This window comes from Triplophysa dalaica, chromosome 8 (genome assembly GCF_015846415.1).
Source record: "Triplophysa dalaica isolate WHDGS20190420 chromosome 8, ASM1584641v1, whole genome shotgun sequence".
NCBI lineage: Eukaryota > Metazoa > Chordata > Actinopteri > Cypriniformes > Nemacheilidae > Triplophysa > Triplophysa dalaica.
The window spans coordinates 16,775,113-16,799,009 of record NC_079549.1 but is presented as its reverse complement, the minus strand read 5'-3'; the positions used below and the strand labels follow the sequence as shown (position 1 = coordinate 16,799,009).

The following is a 23,897-nucleotide window of genomic DNA, read 5'->3' as shown; positions in this document are numbered from 1 at the left end:
TGGACAGACTACAGTAAATGATGGAAAGCAGTAAGTACTTTCATATTGTAGGAAAAACATCATAGTGAATACCTCATGACGCTGACTGAGAAGGTCCAGAGTGATCAGACATAAAATAGCTATATAAGATAATATTGATATTTTTGCTATTTCTTAGTCTTAGACTATTGTTCATCACTACAATTATTAGTATAAGTAATGATTCGTTCATGATGCTTATAGCTAGCATCATTTATGACGTTTGGACAAAAAGTAAATAATTAACCAGTGTAAATAAAGTCATAAATCCCTCTGATGCATCAGCAGAGGGCGCTGGGACTTATCAAATATCTTTTCTTGTTGTGAAAGAGTGTCGTTTTTTTAATGAATGGTTTCACAAATAAGCAAACCAAACATTGTTAACAGATTACAATGAGGTTGTATTAACAAAAGTACTGTTTTTTTAAATGCTTACTGAAATGAATACTAAGAATAATAAAAGCTGTTTTGTTTATTGTTAATTGATGTTAGCTAAAGCATTAACATATTAATTGTTAATAGAAACAATTTTATTGTAAAGTTAAAACAGGCCCAAGAGTGAATGAAGTTATTTTATTGAGTTGAACAGTACTTTTACATTAAATAATTCACTTAAAAAAATAAAACTACAACATTCCAATGAATGAATACGTCAATAAACACAGCTACTGGACTGGGAACATGTTTGTGCGGTGTTTAAGGGTTCCAAGAACACTTATTTAATCTGATTTAAAATAATATTACTGTTTAATGGGACATACATGTACAGTATATGGAATATTCAGCACAATAGTACATAGATTAGCACGAGGAAAGTTGTTTAATTTTAGTGGATCTACGACATTCTTTATTTTCAGGCACTTTAATTCTACTGGCTTCGGAATTTAAACTGGACAAAATCGCCAGAGTAGCATATGAGCGATTAACACGTAATTTCATTGTCAATAGGATGGTAGAATCACAGCATTAAAACTTCTTATAGATCTGACAACTGATGAATGATAAAGAACACAAACATGGATCAAAAACATTCCCTTAAGTCCCGAAATATACATACTGTAAGAGTTAAATAATACATTCAATACTTACATAAAAAGTATTAAACTTCAATACTCAATAAGATATATTATTACATTACTACATTTAAAGCAGGAAAATACAGCAGAGTAAAAGACCCATCAACAGTTATTGGTGCATAAACAAACATTCATGTCAGCATTTTCCAAAATCACCCCTATGTGTGACTCCGTGACTGACAGCCTATACAAATGGAAAGATTCATAGACAAAACAACAATCATGCTGTTGTTGAAACATGGGCCGCTCATTTTGAGTTTGTCTTATTCAGTAATGATAAATAAACCGTAATAATAAACAGTAAAAGAATGCCAAGAGTGTTTGAAAAAACTTCATGATACAGAGATAATACATTCCCCTCTGTCATCAACTTTATATTTTTGCAGGACCTCATATACATTTCTATTGCACTACAATGAAATCCCATTGCACTTGACCTTTGTGTGAGACCAATAACATTACTAAAATAATACAGAATCTAAGAAAAATATTTCCAAAGATGTGTGGATCATCTAAATGTCCATTCCGTCTAGGAACTCTCCTTCTATGATTTGCTCCAGGCGTTTCATGACTCTGTGGCTGCTGGGAGGTGGGTAGTCTGCGGTATAGCGTGGGAGGGGCGCGGAGAGGCTGGAAGAGCTGGTAAATGAGCAGCAGAGGGTATTGAAGAACGGCACAAGATCCACGATTGAAGAAAGAGATCGCAGAGTCAGCAGAGGGAACTCCACACGGTCTGTGCCCGACTCTCCTACTGTTCCATTCAGCTCCTGAGAAAAGAAAACATGGTTTTGTCATAACTCAAAGTAAACCATTTAATAAAATTCATGATTTCTAGAACACTGACTGTTTTGTGAACACGGTGTGTAAAGATCTTACCCTGTAACGTCGGTTGATTCCATCCAGTATTTTGACGACATGAGGTTTACACTCTTGTTCTTCTTCCAAAAGAGTGTTTTCAGGACCATCAAAATGCTCCACGTCTACTTCAGGAATAAAAGCCCAGCGATACCTACATATACATTACCAGATCGGAACAGTAAATATTAGGCTACGGAGCAGATCATAGGTTATTTTAAGCATGAGTTCAAAAGAACCTAATGATCTATTACTGACAGCTGCCAATGTTAGGGCAACCACGACAGTCTATTTAGAGGCATAACAACTAAACACCCAATAAGGAGATATCTGTGAGGATATATATTATTATTAGAAACTTTTAAAAAACTCCTTGAAAAGTACGCACTGAAAGGAAAAATTCACCCAAAAATTCTACCATTATTTACTCATCCTGATGTCTTTCATGTTTTTTTTCTTCTGTAAAACAATGAGATTTGGTGCTTGGCAGTAAACTTAAACTATATTATATAAACAACATGAGCTCAGAATGACACGAGGGTGGGTACGGTAAATTGTGAATTTTAATTTTCCAGGTGAAGTCCCTACATCTTCATATTTGTAATTAAAGAATGTAACATTTGTCAAGAATTCACAAATAATGAACAAGTGAAACTATTCCTTGCTATTTCTCACCGACAAACATGTATAAAGTACACATAGTTCATAGCTTCATCTTACATTTGAAACAGCGGCATCTGCTCAGGTGGGAAGGACACCGCTGTGTCCAGGAATTTGCAGGCTGACAGGTACATGTCCAACTCTGCCTGCGGGAAGCCCAGAAAACCATTCTTGTCATGGCCGCCCCGTAATTTACTCCTTTAAAAGAAGAGAAAAGATAAAGAGCAAGAGAGTGAGAATTGTATTACCCAACAAAAAGATTTAGGTGGTAGAATGCAAATGGAAAATCAGTTTGACTTACTTGGAAACCTCTTTATCATCCAGCAGGGTCTTCTCTAGGCGATTAAAAATACGTATCTAAAATAAAAGACAAACGGCAACATCGATTATTCATAATTATTTAAACTGCTCATCTCTAACAACATCACAGAAATGGTAACTGTTAAAAAACAAATGAAACATAGTCCTCACCAGCTCAGTCACCATGATTGGCCAGAGTGAGGTGAGATGTTGTGGTGAGATCCTCAACAGAAGAACACGGAACATGAGGAACATCTGAGCCGACACTGCTGGGGTCTGTCCCACACGCAGGTTCTCTGTTAGACGCTCTAAAACAGACATATATAACATAGATAAATCTAAGCTGCAATATATTTGTACGTGCATATTTGTTTTACACGTACAGACTGAGTAGTACCTTGTATAAGAGGCAAATAGAAGTGATACTGGTCATTCTCTCCACTGAACATGGCAAAAGCCTGACGTTTCAGTAACATTGGCTTCTGCTCGGCGCTGTTGAATAGCTTCAAAGAACTGCTCTGCATATCTGTAATACACAAACCAACACAACTAAACGCTGATTACATAAAAAACAATCATGCAAATACACAAAGATGTAGGCTACATATACTCACTCATCAAGTCTTTAAACATTGCTTTCTCATGAGTTAGCAGATGGTCTATGATGGATCTCCAACTAAAGCACAACAGCAAAGTTTAGTGCTTTAAGCATCATACTAGTTATAGACTGACATATTAGCCAAATAAATAAAAAAGAGCTTAAAAGTCCATCTTACTGGCAGGTACATGAAGAGTCCATCGTGAAAAACATTGGGTCCATAAAGAGCTCAAGCACTTCTTTCTTCCACGCCCGTTTAGTGTAAGCGTATCCACTCAGACTGCTCAACAACTGAGCACCCGCACAGAAACTAGGCATGTTATACGCACTGAGAAGTAAACAGGGTGAGAAAGAGATTTATAAAGAAGTACTAAGAGTTATAAATTAAAACCTACTCACTTTATCCTCATGCTTACAAATAGAACAAATCTTTTGATTAAAACTTTAAAAACTGTTTAAACCATAAAACAAGTTCAAGTTAAGTGCCTTTTGTAATAGTTACCTGTGATTTTTTAGATAGGGAAAAACATAATACATGAGACGAGAAATAAGAGGCACAGCTTTCTCTTTCTCATCACTGCGATAGACCATGTCCAAAAGAGGAGCCAGAACCTACACACACACACACACACACACACACAACAAAAAACATGAACACACATGGTTAATCTGTTGAGTGTATGTCTATAAGATTGATGACTTATAAATGTATTCATTAGTATCAGTTTATAATTTTAACTAAGATTTTTTCAACCAGATCTCACTGGAATTCGTAACTTGGTGGCTAATTCGCATAAATTCTTACATTGTGAATGGTGGAAAAACATACAATTATTAGAACAAAGCAATACTGAAGCCCCATCCCTAAATCTAACCATTACTGGCGTGAAAGCAAATAAAAGTAAAATGTATGCATAAGATCGTACAAATTCATATGAATTAGCCACCTTATAAAATAGTTAAGAATTCCTGTTAGATTGTGTAAAATTTTTGGTTGCATTGTGACAACTGAATTTGATAATTATACACATTTCCACCCAAAATTCTTATGATTGTAATAATGTAACAAAATCATCATTCAAATTCAATACAAAGTTAATTTTCCTCATGCAAATTATTATATAATGATTATATACATTACAATATTTTGTATTTTTTTTCTTCATCTTTTCAACATCTACTTAATCCACCCTCCGTACTGTAACAACTCTTTACATTTTGCACTCTGTATAATCTGGAGAACATGTGTTTATGTTTCTTACTTCAGCCAGCAGAGCCAAAGCTTGTACACTGAATACAGATGGCGCCGAAGACGACACCATAGTGCTGCCCTGACCTGCACACTCTGAGATGAAGAAAACAGCATCAAAATCAAAACACTATAAACACATTAGTACAGTTGATTGATTGAACTTCTTTGTAGTTTTACCATCAGAATCATTGGCTTCATGATCATCATCTTCTCCTTGTAGACAGACTTGAGGTTGAGCTTTCACTTCCAGGTTACGACTCAGCCAGCTGGTCTGCTCAAGAGACGAGCCGGCCACAGCTCCCACTGCCTCCAGTATACGCTGGCTCACTTCCTGTAGAGAATACAATTACAGTGTAAACAAACATTGACTATTTGATATATTGGATCCACTTTTTAGAATTCTTTCTGGTACTTTAAACACATTAGAAAATGAATAATAGGAACCGTTTACATAATGCATTTACGTTTTACTGGTCTTACCTGCAGTTCTTTAGTATCCCTCTTGTTATCCATATTGGGAAGTCTATTTACACAGTCATTAAGCATGCTGCAACAGTAAAGCAAACAGTCAGTACAGTGCTTCAAAAGACCTTTAACCCTTCAATAGTACCATGTAATAGTAAAGGGCTCTACATAACACAATGCAGAGAAGTAATAGCTTCTTTTGGAGATGCACACATGAGCAATTGCAGTAAGTAATGGTTTTCCAAAGGCAGCAAAATAAATATTTATTCACCCAAGGAGCAAGAAGTGTCCAGGTGGGGCAAGGTTGAGCTGGATAGATTCTCTGAGCAGACAGAGGAGAGAGTTGATGTTCTCCTGAAGCGCCTGAGGTGGAAGACTGCAAAAAACAAAAACAAGTTCCCATCAAGGACGTTTCACTAAAAAAGTTTGTGTTTCCATTAAACACCATTGAACATTAACTGTAGCCATTGGTTTGACATGGATTGCCACAGTTCACTTGACCTTAATGGGCATTTTATTAACTTTGATGGTAAAAGACATCACATGATTACTAATAAGATTAGGCCAACTAAAAAGAGAGGATGATGTCAGTTTAAACTCTTACCTTTGAATGTAGACATAGCTGAACTGTAGCATTGGAATGTCAACTAAAGTAGTCTTCTGTTAGTGAGAAAGAGAGTGGATATTAATACATGATATGGTTCTACGGTTGAACATGTACAGTATGCATATTCAAGCTTGTGTCATGCAGGCAGTACCTGGTCTCCTTTGATCTGATGGGGTTTCTTCACCACCTCTCTGATGAGCTGTAGAATCGTGTCTGTACGGAGCGTGTTTAGTGCCTTCACCAGGTCTACCACTGTCAGTTGTGAATCACTAGCATCAGGCAAAATCTATGCATGCATACAGAAACACAGAATGGCACCTTCAGAACAACAGTTGATGGGATAGTTCACCTAAAAATAAATATGCTGTCCTCATTCACCCTCATGTCATTTAAAACCTGTATTGGATTCTTTCCTCTGTTGAACACAAAAGAAGATATTCTGAGATATTCTGTCTCAGTGGTTTTGTGTCCACACATTGGAAGTCAATTGGTCATTTGTTTGGTTGCAAACGTTCTTCAGAATATCTTCTTTTGTGATTTGCTTTATACTTTTTCATTTTGTTCACCTTTTTCCTGGAGCATCTTTTGCGGCTCCTCCTGTTACTCCACACAGCAGCAACAGAGGCCATGACCTGCATCCCGAACTGTTGAGTCAATGGCATCAAGAACTCTAGAACCTTCTGCCTCAAGATCTACAAAACAAAAACATATCCAGCAAGACATTAACAGCATGATCAATTTTCTATGCAGACTAAATTACCTGTAAACATTTGACTTTATTTACTTTCAATATCAGCTTTACCTTTGTGCCCTTAAAGTACACAGAGGTGGGAGACACTCTGCTTCCATGGGTGGAGTCACAGCCCTTGGCCACGCCCCAAAGTAAAGCCATGCTGCTGATCATGTGTGGAAACTCATCCAAAATGGCATTGCTAGCGTTTCGCATGTCCGGAGCATCACAGCTTACAATTGCCTGGAGCATAAAAAAAATCACATTACAGCTTAAGTCACTAGTGTTTTAAAGCTTCATGATTGACCAAACATATTCAGTGGTTAACCTGACTCACAGGATGACCAAAGCGAGATAAAATATGATTGCAATAGTATGTAAGTGGATCAGTAAATAGGGTGCAGGAGAACATTGTTACCCCAAGCAAATGTCTACGTCATTAATTGAGATCCGAATCTTATATATTGAAGCGCTATGTTTTTATTACCTTAGAATAAGCTACTTCTATATACCCCTTATCTGGAATTCGCCACGTTGTTTTTACAGTAGCCCTAAACGGACTAACTGTTCTACAGAGTGTGTTTTGAAAATACGTTATTTCCTTCGGCAAAGAAGTGAAAACATGACAACATCTTAGTCCTGTGTCAGCCACCATAGTGCTTCGAAAGGGAGTGGTAAGCCCTGAGCCATTGGTTGCTATTTGCAACTTCACCGCTAGATGCCGCTAAATTTTATACATGGGACCTTTAAGCAGGTGCTTGAACACTCACCTTCTTGTGGTCCAAAAGGCAGTAGTGTGTAATAGTGGTAAGTCCTTCCAGCAGAGTCAAAGGATAGTCAGGTGCGATATTCTCCCTTTTCAAGATGCTGCTACACCAAGAAAACAACACAATTTGAAGAAAACAACAAAAATTTCAATGCATATTTAAACACTCTAAAACATGCACACAATATTTACTTATGTGAAGACTTGATTCCATCATGCTCATGTTGTTTAACAAGCTCTTCCAGGTTCTTGCAAATCTGGGCAATGATAGGCGATACAATGATGGCCAGCGATCGTCCTAAATATGGCAACACTTCACAAAGTAGAGTTACCCAGGCTGGGTGCATGGCGCATCCGTACTGTGGGTGCAAAGCCCGGGCTGCTGCTGACACGAACATGCCTTGAGCTGTGATAGGTTGACTGGCAACGTAACGTACTGCTTTGATGGACTGCTGGAACATAACAGCTGTTTGCCACTCTCGAGCCAAGGCTGAGGAAGGAGGTTCTGCCCGCCGCTGTTGGTTAGAATCATGATCTTTGTGTGAATCGTGTGCCTTGGTGTGTGGAGGACACACATGGTGCTCCAACACAATAAGAACCTTGAGAAGTTTCAACAGGGCGATCTGGAGCGGATGTTCAGCCCAGGTCCCATCTCTGCCAAGGTTAATCAGATTCTCTTCAGAAAGCTCCCCGTCGAGGTCTTCCTCGAGCACCGTGTTTTGGTCAGACCGCTCACCCCGCTGGCAAACATACATGGAGGCCGAAAGGGTAAGGAGAACATACTGCTGCACCTTGTAGTTCCAAAGAAGGTTACGCACCGCCTCCAGATTAGCACAGCACTTTGCGTCTCCGATCTGAGCCTGCTGGGCCACCCTGACCAATTGAATCATCAACTCAGTTAGCACCTCTACGCTTTTCACCTGCACCTCCCGATTTGCCTGGAGTTGTGGGTTGGGAACATTAGCATAGGACGGATAGTGAGAGCGGAGGTACCGCAGACAGAGGCAGGTGAGCAGCTCAAGTAGAAGAGTTGGTGGCGAAGACGGGGAAGATGGTGAATAGAGAGGAGAAGATGCAGGATCAGGAGTGGCTGCAGTTGGTGGGGTTGAGATCTGCAATTGTCCATAGAAGCTTCCACCTTCTTCAGCCTGCCGGTGCCTTTGCAGAAGGTTTTGGATGAGGTTGAGATGGGCAGTGGAGCTGCAATCCAGAGAAGTATTAGAGAGAGCCTCTACAAATGGCCCGGCACTTGTCCGAAGTATAGTCTCTAAAATAGTGAAGGCATAAAGAATCCGGCTGCTCTCATACTGCTGCTTATAAAGCAAGACATGACGGAATAGTGAATTCACCGCCTCTCGTTTCTCTCGCTGTCGCTTCAGCTGCCGAGATTTGGCCATGGCCTCCAACTGTCCGTCGTCTTCATCACTTGAAAGTGAATCAGAAACCTGAGTGCGTTCCGAGTCTACTCGCTTCAGCCCATTGACCCCAGCCTCCTCTATGCCACCATCATCACGCTGCTGAATGTAAGGGGCGGAGCTTGAGCTGGAGTTTTCCGTTGAGTTCTGAGCACCGCTAGTGTCTGCCGATTCTGTGTGTTCACTATCCTCTTCTACTTCTTCCGGTCTTTCTTCATCCTCTTCCTCTGTTTCTTCACTCTCACTTTGGGACATTCCTGGGGAATCCGAGGGCGTTCTCAGTAGCTCTGGATCTCGTTCCAGCTCCTTCCACAATGCCTCACGGTCTACTACAGTGAATCCACTGGCAAATGTGTCCTGCTGTTCCTCTAAAGAACTTTTTATAGTGGATCTGTCTCTGTAACTCAGTGGCTTAAAATGACCTAAATCACATGAAAAATAAAATCAGACCACATGAATTTAAATATCTACATAACTGTGCAAGTAAAACTCAAAAAATCAACATGTTTATGATTACTTACCAACAGGGAGATTTTGTTTTATGCTCTGTATCGGTGATCGTTGCGTTTTTGGATCCAACAATAAGAGCAGAACTGGTTCCAGAATGCGGACCACATCACTCAGCGAGAGAGCCCGCACCAACCAGTTCTGGGCAGCAGCACTAACACTACCATCCTGATTGTTTAAACTATCTAGTACCACAAACAAAGACCTGAAAACAAAGAGAGAATAAGTTGATATGGCAAATTAATTCAATATGCATGGGAAATGTGGAACATTTTGTATGACCTGTCAAAGGAGCGTTTGAGAGAAGTGTTGCGATTAGTCAGGATCTCTCGTGTCAGGTGCCACAGAACCGAGAACCTGTGGAGGGCCTCCAGATACACAACCTAACACAATCATCCACAATTACATCAAGAGTTATGTTACAGTTTTATTGTATTCAATGAAAGAAATGCAGTACCTTGTCTCTGCTGTATAAACCCAGACAGATGATGTCCTCACAAATGGTTGCAGATGGAGCCAAGCAGTGAAGCCGATAGAAGAGCTCCACACAAGATACATGATGTTCTCTGCGTTCAATGTCCAACTGAGCCCAAAGCACTTGAGACACACGCTGTGATAGAGACAAGTACGAATAACCACAGTGCCTTCAAGTCCCCATGAATTCAAAATTGAAGTTTTTGCCTTTTAGTATGAATATCTTAGTAATGGGTTTAAGAATATCTATTAACTAGTGTGATGCTAAACATTTACAAAATTCAAATTAAGAAGATATAAGCATTCAGTCTCAAAATGAATCAACAATTTTTAAAACATCATTCATTACTTCTAGAATCTAGAGAATCAAATATCCGCCCACCTATTGGATCATTTAAAAGAGGAGGAGCTTTTAAATTGTTATATTTATCCCATTCATTTTAATATATCGTCTGTGTCCTTCTGATACCTTGTATGTCCAAATTCACAGTTTTTCAGGATATGAAACATTTTTAAATGATTGCATACGGTGTTGTCAAGTTGACAAGCACATTTTTATATTTTTTATTGGTTAGATATTTGCAAAATTCAGTGACTAACATGATTTTTGGCAAAAAAGATTCATTAATAAATAGGGAGATAAAAGGTTTCAGAAGGGCAGCAGTGATATGTCCTCTTACATAGAAGAAAATAATAATTCATATGCAGGTTTTCATTTTTTTATTTTTAAATAAAGCATTTTCTCCTCATGTTATTCAAAACCACAAAGCCATTAGATTGGACCAAAAATTAGGCTTCCTCCTACAGCAGCCACATTGAATTCTATTATTTCTTCCATTCATTTTTTTACCGGTGTCCTCTTAAACAGTGTTTTCCAAACTATTTAAATAAGTATTTTCAAGCCTGTTCACGTTTTCTATTTGCTGAAGCATAAATACTAATGATTTGTTCCATGAATTACACCACCCATTTCATATTATTTCCATTCACAAATGACAAGGTATGAGCAAAGCTGGTACAGCAGAAACATGACAATTTGTATATTTACCAGGTAAAAGTCTGTGGAGTTCTCCAAAGTTTTGAGAACAGAAGGGTAGATGGGAGGCAGGGTGACCATTTGAAGCTGTCCACTGAGCGGGTTAGCATCAGAGTTCTTATAACGCTGGTTCTTATCCTGAATGACAAGAGCTAAAGACTGCGAGTGATTGATCAGCTCAAGCAGAGAGGAGATCGCAACATGTTGCACCTGTAGATACACAAAAGACAAAAAAACATCAAATTTAACAAAATAGATCTAAATGACAGTTGTTGAAATGTATATTTTAATTGTAAAAAAACGACTATGGCTTATTTACAGATTAAACTAGAATAGGATATTCAAGTGTTGACTTTTCTGAACACTGTAAACATAATAAAAACTAACAAAACGATATTAAAAACATCGCTCTGTTTGGTTGAGCTGTCGACATCTTGTGTGTATTTGGGGCAGGACGACCCGTTCATCAGAACATTAAAGAGTGTGGGAAAGTTTTAGTCTAAAATATTTTAAAGCCATTAAGAGTGAAAATTGAAAGTGTCTGCAGGGAAAAGACAATAAGTAAACATGCTGCACAAACAATTTTTCCCGATCAATACTGCTGTATTTGTCCAGGATCATTTCCTGCAGTCTTTACATAACCTGCTTAAAATGTTTTTGTAGATGTGCTTTGGTCATCAGGTTAATACCGCATTGCAATATTTCCTACCAGTATAATCTTTTAGGAGAATATGGGCAAGACGACCACTGCGTTCCATTATTTTCAAGCTCTTATTGATTGACTGATAAAACGCTAAGTCACAAGGGTGTTGTGATAATTTTATTCTTCTTCTATCATTTAACTCATCATTGAAGGTCTTGTGGTGTTATACCTGGTAGTCTTTCGTCAGACAACACAGAGTCATCAAGAACCTCAGCCACTCAGGAAGGCTGCTGTCACTCCCTGAGGAGAAAAACTTTTGTTTACTTACGCAACCCTAGTTCTCTGATAACATGAAGTGAGGTATTCCACTATGGTACCATCTTTGGCATGACCGATTGCAGAAGCACCGATGAGACCACGTCTGCCAGTCATGGCAGCGGTGCCGGGAGTCCCGCCTCCCTGCATATCTGCCTGGTGTTTCGTATTTCTACGCATTTCTCTTCTACGTGCGAAATAGGCAAGGAGGGCAAAGTTGTGAGATACCTCATATCATGTTATCAGAGAACCAGGATTACGTTAGTAACATAATGTTCTCTTTCTAACACTTGTTCGGTATCTCAACAACTCCCGTATTGACGATATGCTGACAAAGCATTGGTAAAAAAAATATGAGTGAATGAGGATCGCGGATCTAATTAAGTGCAAGCCGACCTCTGAGGGTGTCTGCTCTTCATAAAGAACGGCGCAGTAATCATTGTACATCCCGATCTCTCATCCCTAGGACCGAGTGAGCGAGAGGGTTCAGTCCCATCCAATTTATAGAAACGAAAAATCGTGTGTGCAGAAGCTGGCTCCCGCACAAATTTCTTGTATCAAGATTCCTTTAAACAGTGCCCAAGATATTGCATGGCTTTGGTGGAATGGGTTCTTAGTCTGACTGGGGGATCTATAACACAATAGTCTCTACCATGCAGTGGGAAACACGCCGCCGGGAGATAGGTCTTCATTTATAAGCATCAGCCCACGAGATGAATTATTGGTTGAGCTTGCAAAGAAGCACGAACTGGGCATAAACAATGCAACCGCTCCTCTTCTGAGGATGAAAATGGTGGCGTATGAAACGGCAGCAGCTCCACAGCCTGAACCGCACTGGCCTGATACCATTCCTTAGGTTCGAACCTAACCTTTCGTGTATACGTATGCTGTGCCCTGATAAGCAAATCTCAGATATTTCCTGTGCACAGGAAAAATATTTATGTGAAAATATGCGACCCGGAGATCCACTGAAGCCACTGAAGAGAAAACCGCCTGGCGGCTGGGGTGCAAATGGTTTACCATCGATGTTTCAACCGTGGGAGGATCCGCCATTCCTAAATCCTCCATATCCTGAACGTCCAGCCTCGAGAAGCCCTTGATAGGAACTCAATTGGAAATAGGTCCATCCCAGAACTTCATTTCAGCCACACTGGCTAGGATGTCTGGAATAAACTACCACGCTGGTGAAAGACTTGACGGAAGTCTTTTCCTGTTTTATGAAACCCCTTTGAGCCCCTTTTCCCGCTTGCTGGGTTGGTCAGTCGATGGACAATCTCGACATGGCCCTCCAACAAACTTCGATAAGATCACAGTCTAATTGAATAAGGGAGGTTGAGCTCTCATCCTGTGTGCTCAGCGGACAGGACTAAATCGGGGGAAGAATGGCGTCTTCATTGTCCTCATCTTCGAGAATGGTGGACAGCACGTCGTCGTCGTCTCTCAACAAACAAAGAACTATATTGCATTTGGGACTCTACCTTGCAACTTCGCCTGTGATCGGTTGAGCAATAAATTCCCAAATCTGCAAGGACATGTTTAAAAAATCTTCCACGGGGAAGAGAGCAAGAATTACGAAACGCCAGGCAGTGGCGGCTTATATGCAGGGCGGAGGGACCCCCCCACCGCTGCTGCAATTGGTCTGCCATGACTGGCAGACATGGTGTCATTGGTGCTTCCTCAATCGGTCACTCCAGACTCGTCCCATGGTAAGAAACCAAACGAGTGATAGAAAGATAAAACTCAGTTTATAAAAACATATGGACATGTAAGCAACTCTGGCAATGCCAGACTGAATAAAACATAGCGGTGGAGAACATTTCTTTAATGTACCTGTCTTGTTGAACATGGTTGTGTTCAGGTCTTTGCTCTCCTCCTCTGTGAAATAGACTGGAAATGTTGTGCATTCAAGAAGAAGTTGGCAGATGACAGCGAAGGCCTGCCGACACGACTCTGATATCTCCCCTTTGCCCTTTGACTGGAAGCTTCCCATCCATTCCAACTCTGCAGATATGTGGTCTTTACCCCCATCCCCAGAAGACCCATGAAAGCCAGCGATTCTTAGTTTACTAGGGTTGAAAAACTCTGCAAGTCTGTCTTTGATGAGACCCAGGTCTCGGCTGCCTTTACGTTTCAGTGGAGACTGCTTACTGCCACGGGGACTGCCATTCTGATCCACCCGATTTGCTTCTTCCTGTTTTTTCTTTTCCTCAGGATCAATTATATTCAGCAAGTGGCTGAGAGATATATAGAGAGAGTTTGAATGAGCAAGAGTAAAACAAAAAGTATATATATATATACATACACATACATACATGTGATGCCATGTGGAAACTTTATTGTATTTCATGTTATATGTAATGTTAACAGCTTTTTTATTTCATCTTATATTACAGAAATATTACAATTGAGGATATTTAATATATATTTTTTTTACATATGAAATTTATATTATATTTATTACTACAACAAACAGGCATCAGTTTTGAGACCACTGGGATAAATTATAAAAATGGCATTCAGTTTTTGTGTCAAACATTTACAAGTTACATAGTGTTTTCATCTTATTTTGTGGGCAGTTGAATTTATTATTGAGTCAAAGTAAAACAGTGCGAACAGTATACTGTAAGTAGCACGATAATATGCCATTTAAAATACACCGGAAACTGTTCAAATTAATACTTTACCTTGTGATCATAGATGCTAATATGTTCTGTAAACACTTGGACATGTTTTCTATTGTCCCTCTTCTTCTCCAAACACCCTCTGTCCCAGAAAGACAATCTGATCCAGTTCGGGCTGGTAGAAGGTGTTGTTCAGATGGAGAGGCGCTCAGTCCTAAACCACTGTCTTCAGACCGCAAAGGAGGGTATGGTGCTTCAAGCGGCTCAACATCCAGTGCATCATGTCCGTTCAGATCAACCTCACCCGAGTTCTCTTCATGGTTACCTTTTACCTGGCTGCTCTCCTTCTTTTTATGATCTTCTGTTACCAAGATCTACAATTGTACATTGATAATCAACTTTTATAGCAATATTTCCCAAATAAAAGTAACATCCAATGCAACGTAGGCTATATTGTAGAAATAAGGTATTAACGGCTAACATGACAGTATAATTCCTAGCATTACGTATATATATAATATATATTTGATTTTTAATACATTAAATGAGACATCGACACTCCAATAGACCACATGGCGCACATACCTGTGTATGCTCAACATCCAGTCTCTGTGATTCGGCCTCCATGTCCATATAGGCCACTGGCATCTGGATCTTACTGAGCACTTTGTAACATGCCCTCATGGCCTGCGTGAGCTCCTGCAGGCTAAAGGATGTCATGTGACCATGCAGCGAATGCAACATGCTTCCCAGCATCTGTGGCAGGTTCTGAGTTTGAATCTCTGCATAGAGCTCCTAATAAAAAAGCCAAATGGCACAATCACACAAATCTGTACACATCTTATTTTTTTATTACATTACAAATTTAGACAAAATTGACATCCTATATCTAAATGAGGTCATTGCCAATGAAACAAATTCGGACATTTACATGTTGGGGAAAGATTAGTCACTATACCAGAGGAATAACATCCAACAAGAAAATAATGAGGGTCGAGAGCTCAGTGATTGAAGGAGGGATGCTCCATTCTTTAGAGTCAAGTTTCTCTGCTGGATCAGTCTGTGAGCTAGGAGACGGATGCAACACTAGTCAGTATCTTGTATCGGAATTATCATCAAATATTAATGTTTATTAAACATGCATGTTTACCCGAGGCAGGTTTGGAAGTGCCTGGTCATGTAATCCCAGAGATAATTGCTGCTTATGACACTCACAAACATATTCACAGTCTTTATAATCTCTGAAGCGTTTTTATTCTCCTTGATTTTACTGCAGAGACAATAAACAACCATTTGTGCATTTACTAATTTGATTCCACACTAAACATTTATGTTGCATTTTTTAAAGTCCCCATGAACCGGAAGTTGCGACCGTTTTTACTTCAGTATTCTGACCAGCAAAACAGAATTTCGAATGAAAAAACTAGTGCCTGTGGTTTGCGTTTTTCACTAAGAATTGATTGGATGCATAAAAACAGCCCTTGCAATTGACCTATCGCTAAGCCCCGCCCCCCTTGGATACTTCGGCAACTCGTACAAACACACAGAGTTCACTAATGTCGCTGTCAGTGTGAAAATCTTGTCCCAACAGTTTTTTCACACATTTTGCAGACTCTTTCGTTGAGGAGCATTCTAGTTGGACTTAACTATATCATGGAGAGATATAAAAAAGATTTGACAATAAAAATGGTAAATAACCAGACTAATTTGGAAGCAAGGGTTTACAGATCACAATGCAAGTGGGAGAAGCCGGTCGTCATGATTGCAAATTACAATATTGTTCATGATCCTACAATGAAATCGCGTGAGTAAAGTTAGCTTTATGGTTTGTATGTTAGCATGGACTCGTTAACTTTACCTTTTTTAGCAATTGACACCTTGCTGAAGCACACGATGACTGTAACGCTCTGCTTGAGCACATGATAATAATAAGTTGTAATAATGAGAGTAATGAAAACTGTTTTCTTCGGAAAAGGTGTTGTTGAATCAGGTTACTCCGCCCTCATTTTGTTGTCTTGTTAAGGTTTAGCAAATGGATAAAAATAATTTCCATTCCCAACCCTTTCAGGATACTTGGAATCATGGTTACAATTACCCCAGGGACATCGTTTTACCGTTTTTGGAGCATAAACCATAAAAACGACGAGAGCTTCGGATTTTACAATGACGCTGAAACCTACAGTGGTCCGAGTTCCGGTCCCCCTGCAACTGATACTTAGATGTCTTTGGGTCATCTGCGTTTTAGGGGAGGGGCTTAGCGATAGGTCAATTTGAAATGGAATTGATAGCCTTCCAACAGTTAAAGAGGAGCAGTTAACGTATGCTCCGCCCAAACCGTCTAACTTATGTCATGTGAGGCAGATAGTCACTAGAGGGCGGAAGTTCTTTTCCAGATTTTAACTGAAGATTTTGAGGACACATGATTTATGAAAAGAGACGATCCACGCTGATAAGCTACGTATTTATAATAAATAATGCAATATTTCATGAAAGAAAGGAATTGTCATTTTTTATTTCACAGGGACTTTAAAACAATCTTGGATATTTATTTACATTCAATGCCATGTCACTGTTAAATTTGGGGCCCTAGACCCAGACTCCATTTCCAGAGATAAAGGAAAGCATGTTTATTTTAACAATATGTGTATTGATTTTCTGACCTGTTAAGTTGGCTGCCGCTCAGGCTGCTGTTTAGAGCGTCCTCTCCCAGCATTGCTTTACAGTAGCTGTAAAAAGCTCGGACCACCTCCAGCAACACATCAGACAACACCAAGGGCCCTGTTGATGCGAGTTAAATTACAGAAAGGATTACAGTTAAATAAAAAAAAGGTCAACTGCTAAATCTAGTACAATTAACCTATTTATTTAGTATTTGCATTTCTTTACCTATTTCAGGTTTGTCCAGAAGGCTAATAATGATGCGAAATGGTCTGAGATACTCTATGACATTGTCTGGGTTGGCCTCTATATCCTTCTGTTTCAAAATATTCCCCAGTGCCTATTAGGACAAAATTAACAACAGTTCAAAGTAAATAGGCATGTAAAGTATGTATTGCTAACATACATTGAAAATTATATTAGTCTATCGGGAAATTGACAATTAAATTTGAACAAGCTGTTATATAATGTAACTTCAGTATAAGTGTATAATGTCCTCTATACCTTCACCAGTAATCTTCTGGAGTGTGTGCTGAAATAAAATGCTGTGTAGTCTTCAACGGTGTTATAACAACTGGAGTCCGCAGCCACTATTCCTCCCTTAATGTCTAAACCTGATATCAAACATATATAGAAATATTAACAAGCTATCTCATCTTCACAAGTATGAATTTACTCAATTTTACTAAATAAAACAGCACTTCAATATTTCTGTGGTTTTCTTTTATATCGTATATTTCTTATATAAAACAGTACCGAGTATCCAAGCATACAGACGTCGATTCAGAGACATGTCTCTTCTGAGAAGAGTGAGCGAGGCCGCTGACACCACATTGATCATCTCATCTTCATTTAATGGAATGGCACACTCTACAGGATCCTACAAAAGGGATTATTAAAGGTTTACACACATAGTCTAGGACGGGTTTATGTGTTAATAATGGCTCCTCAAATCAGGTATTCACTAACCAGGTAGGTTGCAAAGGGGCAGAAGTAAAGCAGAATTTCCAGCATGTTTCTCTGGACCAAAACATTGGAGTCTTGTAGAGCGAGACAAATGGATTTTACCTGCATGGAGCCAAATTCAGTTTACTCAATTACATTAAGAACTCAGAAAAAACTAACAAAAACAAGGCCGCAGGCATAAAAGAAAATTCTGTTTTTTCCATTATTTCATCCTCTGGGAATTTAAAATTTGTTTTGACTGTACTTCATTTGCTGAAGGCCTAATTTTCGCTCATGTCAAATTATTTGCGGTGCCCACTTCGACTAAGTATCTCTTTTTTATACAGTATACTCACTACAAGGTTGTGATCAGTCCCAAGCATGTACTTCTGTTTTCTGCCTGTGAGCGAGTGATCAAAATGTGCAACGATGAAGAGGGTGGCAGGGAGCCGTACAAGAGGACATATGAGCACTGAACCCCACAGTGCCCCATAAAACACAGGCTGACCCACCAACACCGACAACTTCAAGAGCAAAGCATCTGTCCTGAGATGTGAAAACAAGAGAGAAATGTAAGTGCAATAACAGGAATTTATGTTACTTAGCAAATTAAAATAAATGTAATCTATATTAAACTGTGTAATATAATTATAATAAAAATTGTTCTGTTGGACACAAAAGAAGACATTTTGAAGAATGTAAGTGCAACTGTTTGTGTCTAATAATATCCCTACATTGCATGCTGTGTTAGGGGTTAAAGGTACAATTTTATATGTCGAATAAGTAATTCAAAAAATTAAATGATCATGGTGTTAAATAATGTTACATTGAGTGAGACAAGGAACTCATCCCGCTTTTGGAAACATTGGAATGAAAGCTTATTTGTTTAAATAGGGTCTGTTGTATGTAAATGTTTTTTTATTAATCGTTTTCTTTCTCTTGTACTTTTTATATATGGCCTTAAGGATCTGAAATAAAGCATGAATGAATGTAGGACTGTAAACAGTTCTGGGGCACTTTTGACTTCCAATGTATTTTTTCCTACTATGGTAGTCAATGGGGGCCAAAATCTGTCTGGTTATAAGCATTCTTCCAAATATCATTCTCTGTGTCATCAGAACAAATACATTTAGATTTGGAACAACTCAAATGTGCGTAAATGATTATAGAATTTTCATTTTTGGGTGAACTGCCCCTTTAATACATTACAAACTGATTGAGGCTAAGGTTGAGGTTTCTGATGGTTGGTATTAAACTGTACCTGTCATAGACCTCTGCACCTTCCTCCAGTCCAGGCAGAAGACCCATGATAAAGGCCTGCAGGCTGGGTAACAGCGCCCTCTGAAGAGGCAGGAAGTACCGCTCGTACAGCCTCAATAGAATGGGCTTCACTGACATTGCCGCATGACCCAACAATGGGAACAGTCCTGAACTGAAATATGAGTTCACACATGACAATTAAACACATTCTCAACTAGGAAAATTCAGAATTTGATCCCCAAAACTGAATCGAAAGGCAAAGTTTTATACAAAACATATATTTTTAATTAAGAATTCTTTATGCATAGGCATTATAACAGTAAGCCCTAAACATATATGTTTTAATAATAATTTAAATACTTTTAAGTGACATCAAAAAGTCAGTCTTTGATTTGCCCTATAAATAAGCATTATTTTCTTTTTGTAAAACACAATTAGAATTTAAAGAAATAGGTATTTAGTATTCATGTAGCTTAGTTGGTAGAAAACCCAATTCAATTCAATTTTACTTATATATCACAATGTAATATACAGTATTCACAATGTAACACAAGAGAACTGTGTTAGGAGCTCAAAGTTCTCGGATTTCAATTTAAAGTCACACATACTGATGAAATGTGTAACTTCAATGCACTTGAAATCATTTTGAATAAATTGCATGGATGCAAATGGCCCTGACATTTCTTTCTGACATTCACTCATGGCAACACAATACCTAACAACTGCAGCCAAAGAATGCACATATTAAGTTATGACATCACCTGTAAATAAAGAGATCCTTTGCCAGCCATTTTGTACCGATGATTTTAAAAATGACCTCATAGGTCTCCAGTGCTTTGAGATGGACGCCGCTGGGCAGGGCAGGATGCAAACACTGAGCCAGCCGCTTCCCTATGATCAATCGCCTTGGTAACAGCGAGTACTTCAGATTACTCTGCAGAGCCTGAGAAAGAGAGGGACTTGATGACTGACAGCCAGTGGATATTGATAGTGTAAAAATGAAAAAGTGGACCAACCAATGTCATTGTATATAAAGGATTAATAATATGGTATAAGGAATTGTATAAGAAATTGTATAAATGCCTCAGAATTTTTTTATTGTATTAAAAGTGTAAGCAAGCTCTATCACACAGACCGCAAAAAAACATTTTAATACAAAGATCCCGGTCTTCAGCACAAACTGCATCCCTCCTTAGCAACCACATAGGCTAAATAGGTTTTCAAACGAATGATCAACATTACCTAAGAAAAGAAAATGCTTTGTTTACTATGCACAGCATGTGAGACATGTTTTGCAAGACATACCATTGATTATGCCACTAGGTGAAATATTTTTTATTGTTCTAAAAACAGGCAAGTAGACCAAAGTGTCATTGAAAGAAAGTGTTTCCCAACTTTGAGAAACACAGAAACTGTTGTTATAAAATAGACCTTATTTCGAAAAATATTGATTTGGAAAGATTTTTGGTTACGAACACTCCCGATTGCATCTTACTGTTGGGGTAAAAGGGTAAAATGCAAAACAATTACACAAAGCCTGACATGTATCACTCAGGTACACCTATACAGGAGGTGAATGTTTTATGAGTGGCAATACATCCGGAGAGTCCCACTGAACAAACAAGAAACTCACCTGCCGTATCAAGAGATATAGCGAGAAGGGGCACTTAAATGGCACAAGAGTTCTTTCACATCACCATATATTGGTGGAAACATGGTTGCAGAATGAAGAATGTATAATCTTGAGGGATGTGTTAAAGTCCTGCACAACCTATTGATATCAGCTGCACTTTGAACATCAACTCTGACATGTTTGAGGTCAAGCAGAATCTTAATGTTTTCCCAATCACCTTAAATTCACTTTAACTGACAATCTAACATGTTTTTACTTCCCCTAAAAACAGGAATTTAAATGTGATCATAAATTTAACCAAAACTTCCTCTTCTACATGCAAAGGGAAGTATTAACTTTGTAATCCATTGGTATCCAAGGAACAAACAGTTCACAAATCAGTCAATAATCTTTACAGTTAAAGTTCTTTAAGTTGTTGATTTGTGTTCTCTAGGTTTCATGTACCTTGTTGAGTTTTCCTAGTGATGAGATGAGATCGGCCCACTCGCTAGATGATTCGAAGTTTCGCAGTGCCTTTTCAATGACAGCTGCGTAACTACGGTAGCGGTAGTCATTCTGCAGGTCAGCTTCCTCAGGATCCATCATGTATCAGTCATGTCCCAGCATGCTCAGCATCCATCTGTGGAAGGAGGCAAAATAGGCCGATCAGGCAAATATCTGTACCATGAACACATATGTTGTTTAAATAAACAAAATTTAAAATAAAGGGTAATCCCATTGATCTGTTTTTAATAAAATGAAGTAAGGTAAGAATCACAATTCCTATTGCTCTCAAAAAGCGGCAACATGTATTTGACTTATTTAAAAGCACATCATTTGACAAAAACTGAGATGCGCACATAACTTAAATAATGCTGTTTATGGAGAAAAGGTAAAACACAAATTGAATTACAAAGCACTTCAAGCTTTGCGTGAATGGAAGGGGGAACTACAGTCAAATTCATGTGAAAAGTCATGTGATGAGGTTGTTTTAATAAGACTGTGGTCAATACAGACCTTTCAAGTTTCAAACTGGTTTGCAAATCTGATTGAATTGGCCAAAGCGGTAAAGAATTGATTGACTCTTTTTATGCTCGAAAACAAACACAACCCACCACAACTCCTGAGCAAGATTATTACACAGCAAGTTGTTCCACTGTCATTTGTTCACACACATATACACACAAGAAAGGTAAATTATAGTCTTTGCTTAGACACGGTGACATCTGCTTACTCTACAGTGATAAAAACCCTAAGAACACACACCCACATACACACTTAAATCTGTTCACTCTGATGCTACTGCTAAGAGCCTCGAATGGACATTTAGAGATTGAGGGATTTAACAGAAGCAAAGCCCAAACACATGGCCACTTTTTGACGAATCTATGCATCTCAATTAACCAATATGCTTCCAAATGTTAAGAATTAATTTCCAGTTCTGCATTTCATTCACACATCAAAGAGATGCTGTGTGCCAGATGGAGACAATATAACACACACTCACACAAACACAATTATCCTAGATTATGTTGTTAAAATCATCAGCAGTTTATGGTCATTATAATTACAGCACATTAAAGAAGCCACAACAAAATCTTTAAAATGATACTGGTGGTTGGTGAAGTCTTATTTAATTTGCAGTTTCTACATATAAACACGAAAGTATAAACATACACATGGCCGTATAAAGATTTTACACTATCATTTAATACTTTTTCAGCATCTCATATTGTGAAACATCTTTTCAAGAAGACATTATAACTGCGAGCGATCTAACATCTACTCAACAAAGCAAATATGAAACCAGCTCCCTTCATGCTACTTTTTTAGTGTACACAGTTGGACAGAACCCCTTTGGTCTATTGATCTGGTCATAAAGAGTGCTCTAACCACTGTGAAAACAATGCACTGTGGGCAAGGGAAAGAAATACACTGCATATGTACCGTATGGATGTGTATTTGATAAACATCTAGTTCTTTATACGGGAGATTAAAATCTTTACTGACCTTCTTTCATGATGCTTGAACAAAAGCTTTACTCAAGCAACACAACAGAGACACCTCTTATGTAACGGATCTATCCATGTTGGATCTATTGACTTCACATTACACAGAGAACTGAACACATTTTATGCATGATCATTTCGTATTAAAATCTCATGGTGAGTATATAGGATTGGAGCTTTGATCACTGCTCATAGCCTCATAGATAATACACATTTTTTTATGCTGTATACTATTTCATTGTGACATTGTGCAGGATGGTCAATGGGTGTAATAATTTTTACATTATTAAATAAAATACATATTTTAATTGTTTAATTCAAATTAATTCGTAACAATTGCATCGTCACAACCATCTTTAGACAGTTATCTTTCTGGTCGAAAAATACTGTGAGTATGGACTGGAAGAATCTACCCAATAACGCTTTATTACGTCAATACACCTTTTGATGTGTTACTGTGAGAACTGAATGACTCACCCACTGCAGCAAAACAGAAGCCAACAGATCACAAGATCTCGTTCAAAAATACAACTATAACGACTGTCCAAGGTAAACAAACAATGTAATGGCCGGAAGTGGCGAACAGAAGACAAGACAGATAACTCACGCGAATATTGAAAACAGCAACCAGCTAAAATTGAATCGCTCATATCCACCAACACATTTGTGTACACTTCCTGATGGGCGGACGGAATGAACCATGCGGAGGAGATACGAGGGGTGCGGCTACATGACACATATGTATAAACATGTATCACACCCTTCAGGTAAATCAAATCCAGTAAACTAGATATTTAAAAGAAACGTATCTGCTTCGGAACTGGGCTACAATATGATATTTACATGGCAGCTAAACGATCCGTCAAGCGACATCGCTGGTCTTTGGCATCTTCCAGGATGTCGTGTGTTTACATTATCTCGCAACAAGCTGTCACATTTTTTTAGGCTGACCACAACCAGCTTAGTGCCGATAAGCGCGATTAACAAACGTTGAGCTATAGTTTACGTCACATCATGCCATAAACGATGTGATATCGCTGTATGTTTAGTTCGCAGTAATAAAGTGATATGGGTG

At 38.6% G+C, this 23,897-nt stretch overlaps 1 protein-coding gene across 3 annotated transcripts; it reads right to left on the bottom strand.

Moving 5' to 3' along the window:
• Positions 1-576: 576 nt before the first annotated feature.
• Positions 577-23,897, bottom strand: dop1b (DOP1 leucine zipper like protein B). 3 transcript variants are annotated; one of them, XM_056754835.1, is made up of 39 exons: positions 23,430-23,897; positions 21,279-21,453; positions 19,963-20,144; positions 19,203-19,373; positions 18,298-18,487; positions 17,966-18,064; positions 17,753-17,876; positions 17,501-17,610; positions 17,225-17,336; positions 16,999-17,116; positions 15,489-15,608; positions 15,297-15,405; positions 14,924-15,133; positions 14,402-14,712; positions 13,548-13,951; positions 11,632-11,702; positions 10,772-10,969; positions 9,707-9,859; positions 9,532-9,632; positions 9,264-9,454; positions 7,520-9,164; positions 7,332-7,428; positions 6,634-6,804; positions 6,398-6,523; positions 5,983-6,117; positions 5,829-5,884; positions 5,496-5,600; positions 5,240-5,306; positions 4,937-5,090; positions 4,770-4,852; positions 4,010-4,119; positions 3,686-3,835; positions 3,524-3,585; positions 3,307-3,435; positions 3,081-3,217; positions 2,911-2,966; positions 2,670-2,807; positions 1,971-2,103; positions 577-1,861 (listed from the first exon to the last, which is right to left on the bottom strand). In XM_056754835.1, exons 2-39 carry the CDS (start codon positions 21,417-21,419, stop codon positions 1,607-1,609), a joined length of 6,924 nt encoding a protein of 2,307 aa, XP_056610813.1. In that variant the 5' UTR covers positions 21,420-21,453; positions 23,430-23,897; the 3' UTR covers positions 577-1,606. The 3 variants fall into 3 exon arrangements, with proteins under 3 accessions (XP_056610813.1, XP_056610812.1, XP_056610811.1); XM_056754834.1 differs by having other exon boundaries at positions 7,332-7,431; positions 23,300-23,896; XM_056754833.1 differs by having other exon boundaries at positions 7,332-7,431; positions 23,430-23,896.

Bases quoted from the DNA above. Each gene is read 5' to 3' on its own strand.
- dop1b (XM_056754834.1), bottom strand. From the start codon at position 21,419: ATGATGGATCCTGAGGAAGCTGACCTGCAGAATGACTACCGCTACCGT. The intron at 14,713-14,923 runs GTATGTGCGCCA...GTACAATTGTAG, and splicing joins TGGATGTTGAGCATACACAG to ATCTTGGTAACAGAAGATCA. The intron at 10,970-11,631 runs GTATAACACCAC...GTGTATCTACAG, and splicing joins GTCTGACGAAAGACTACCAG to GTGCAACATGTTGCGATCTC.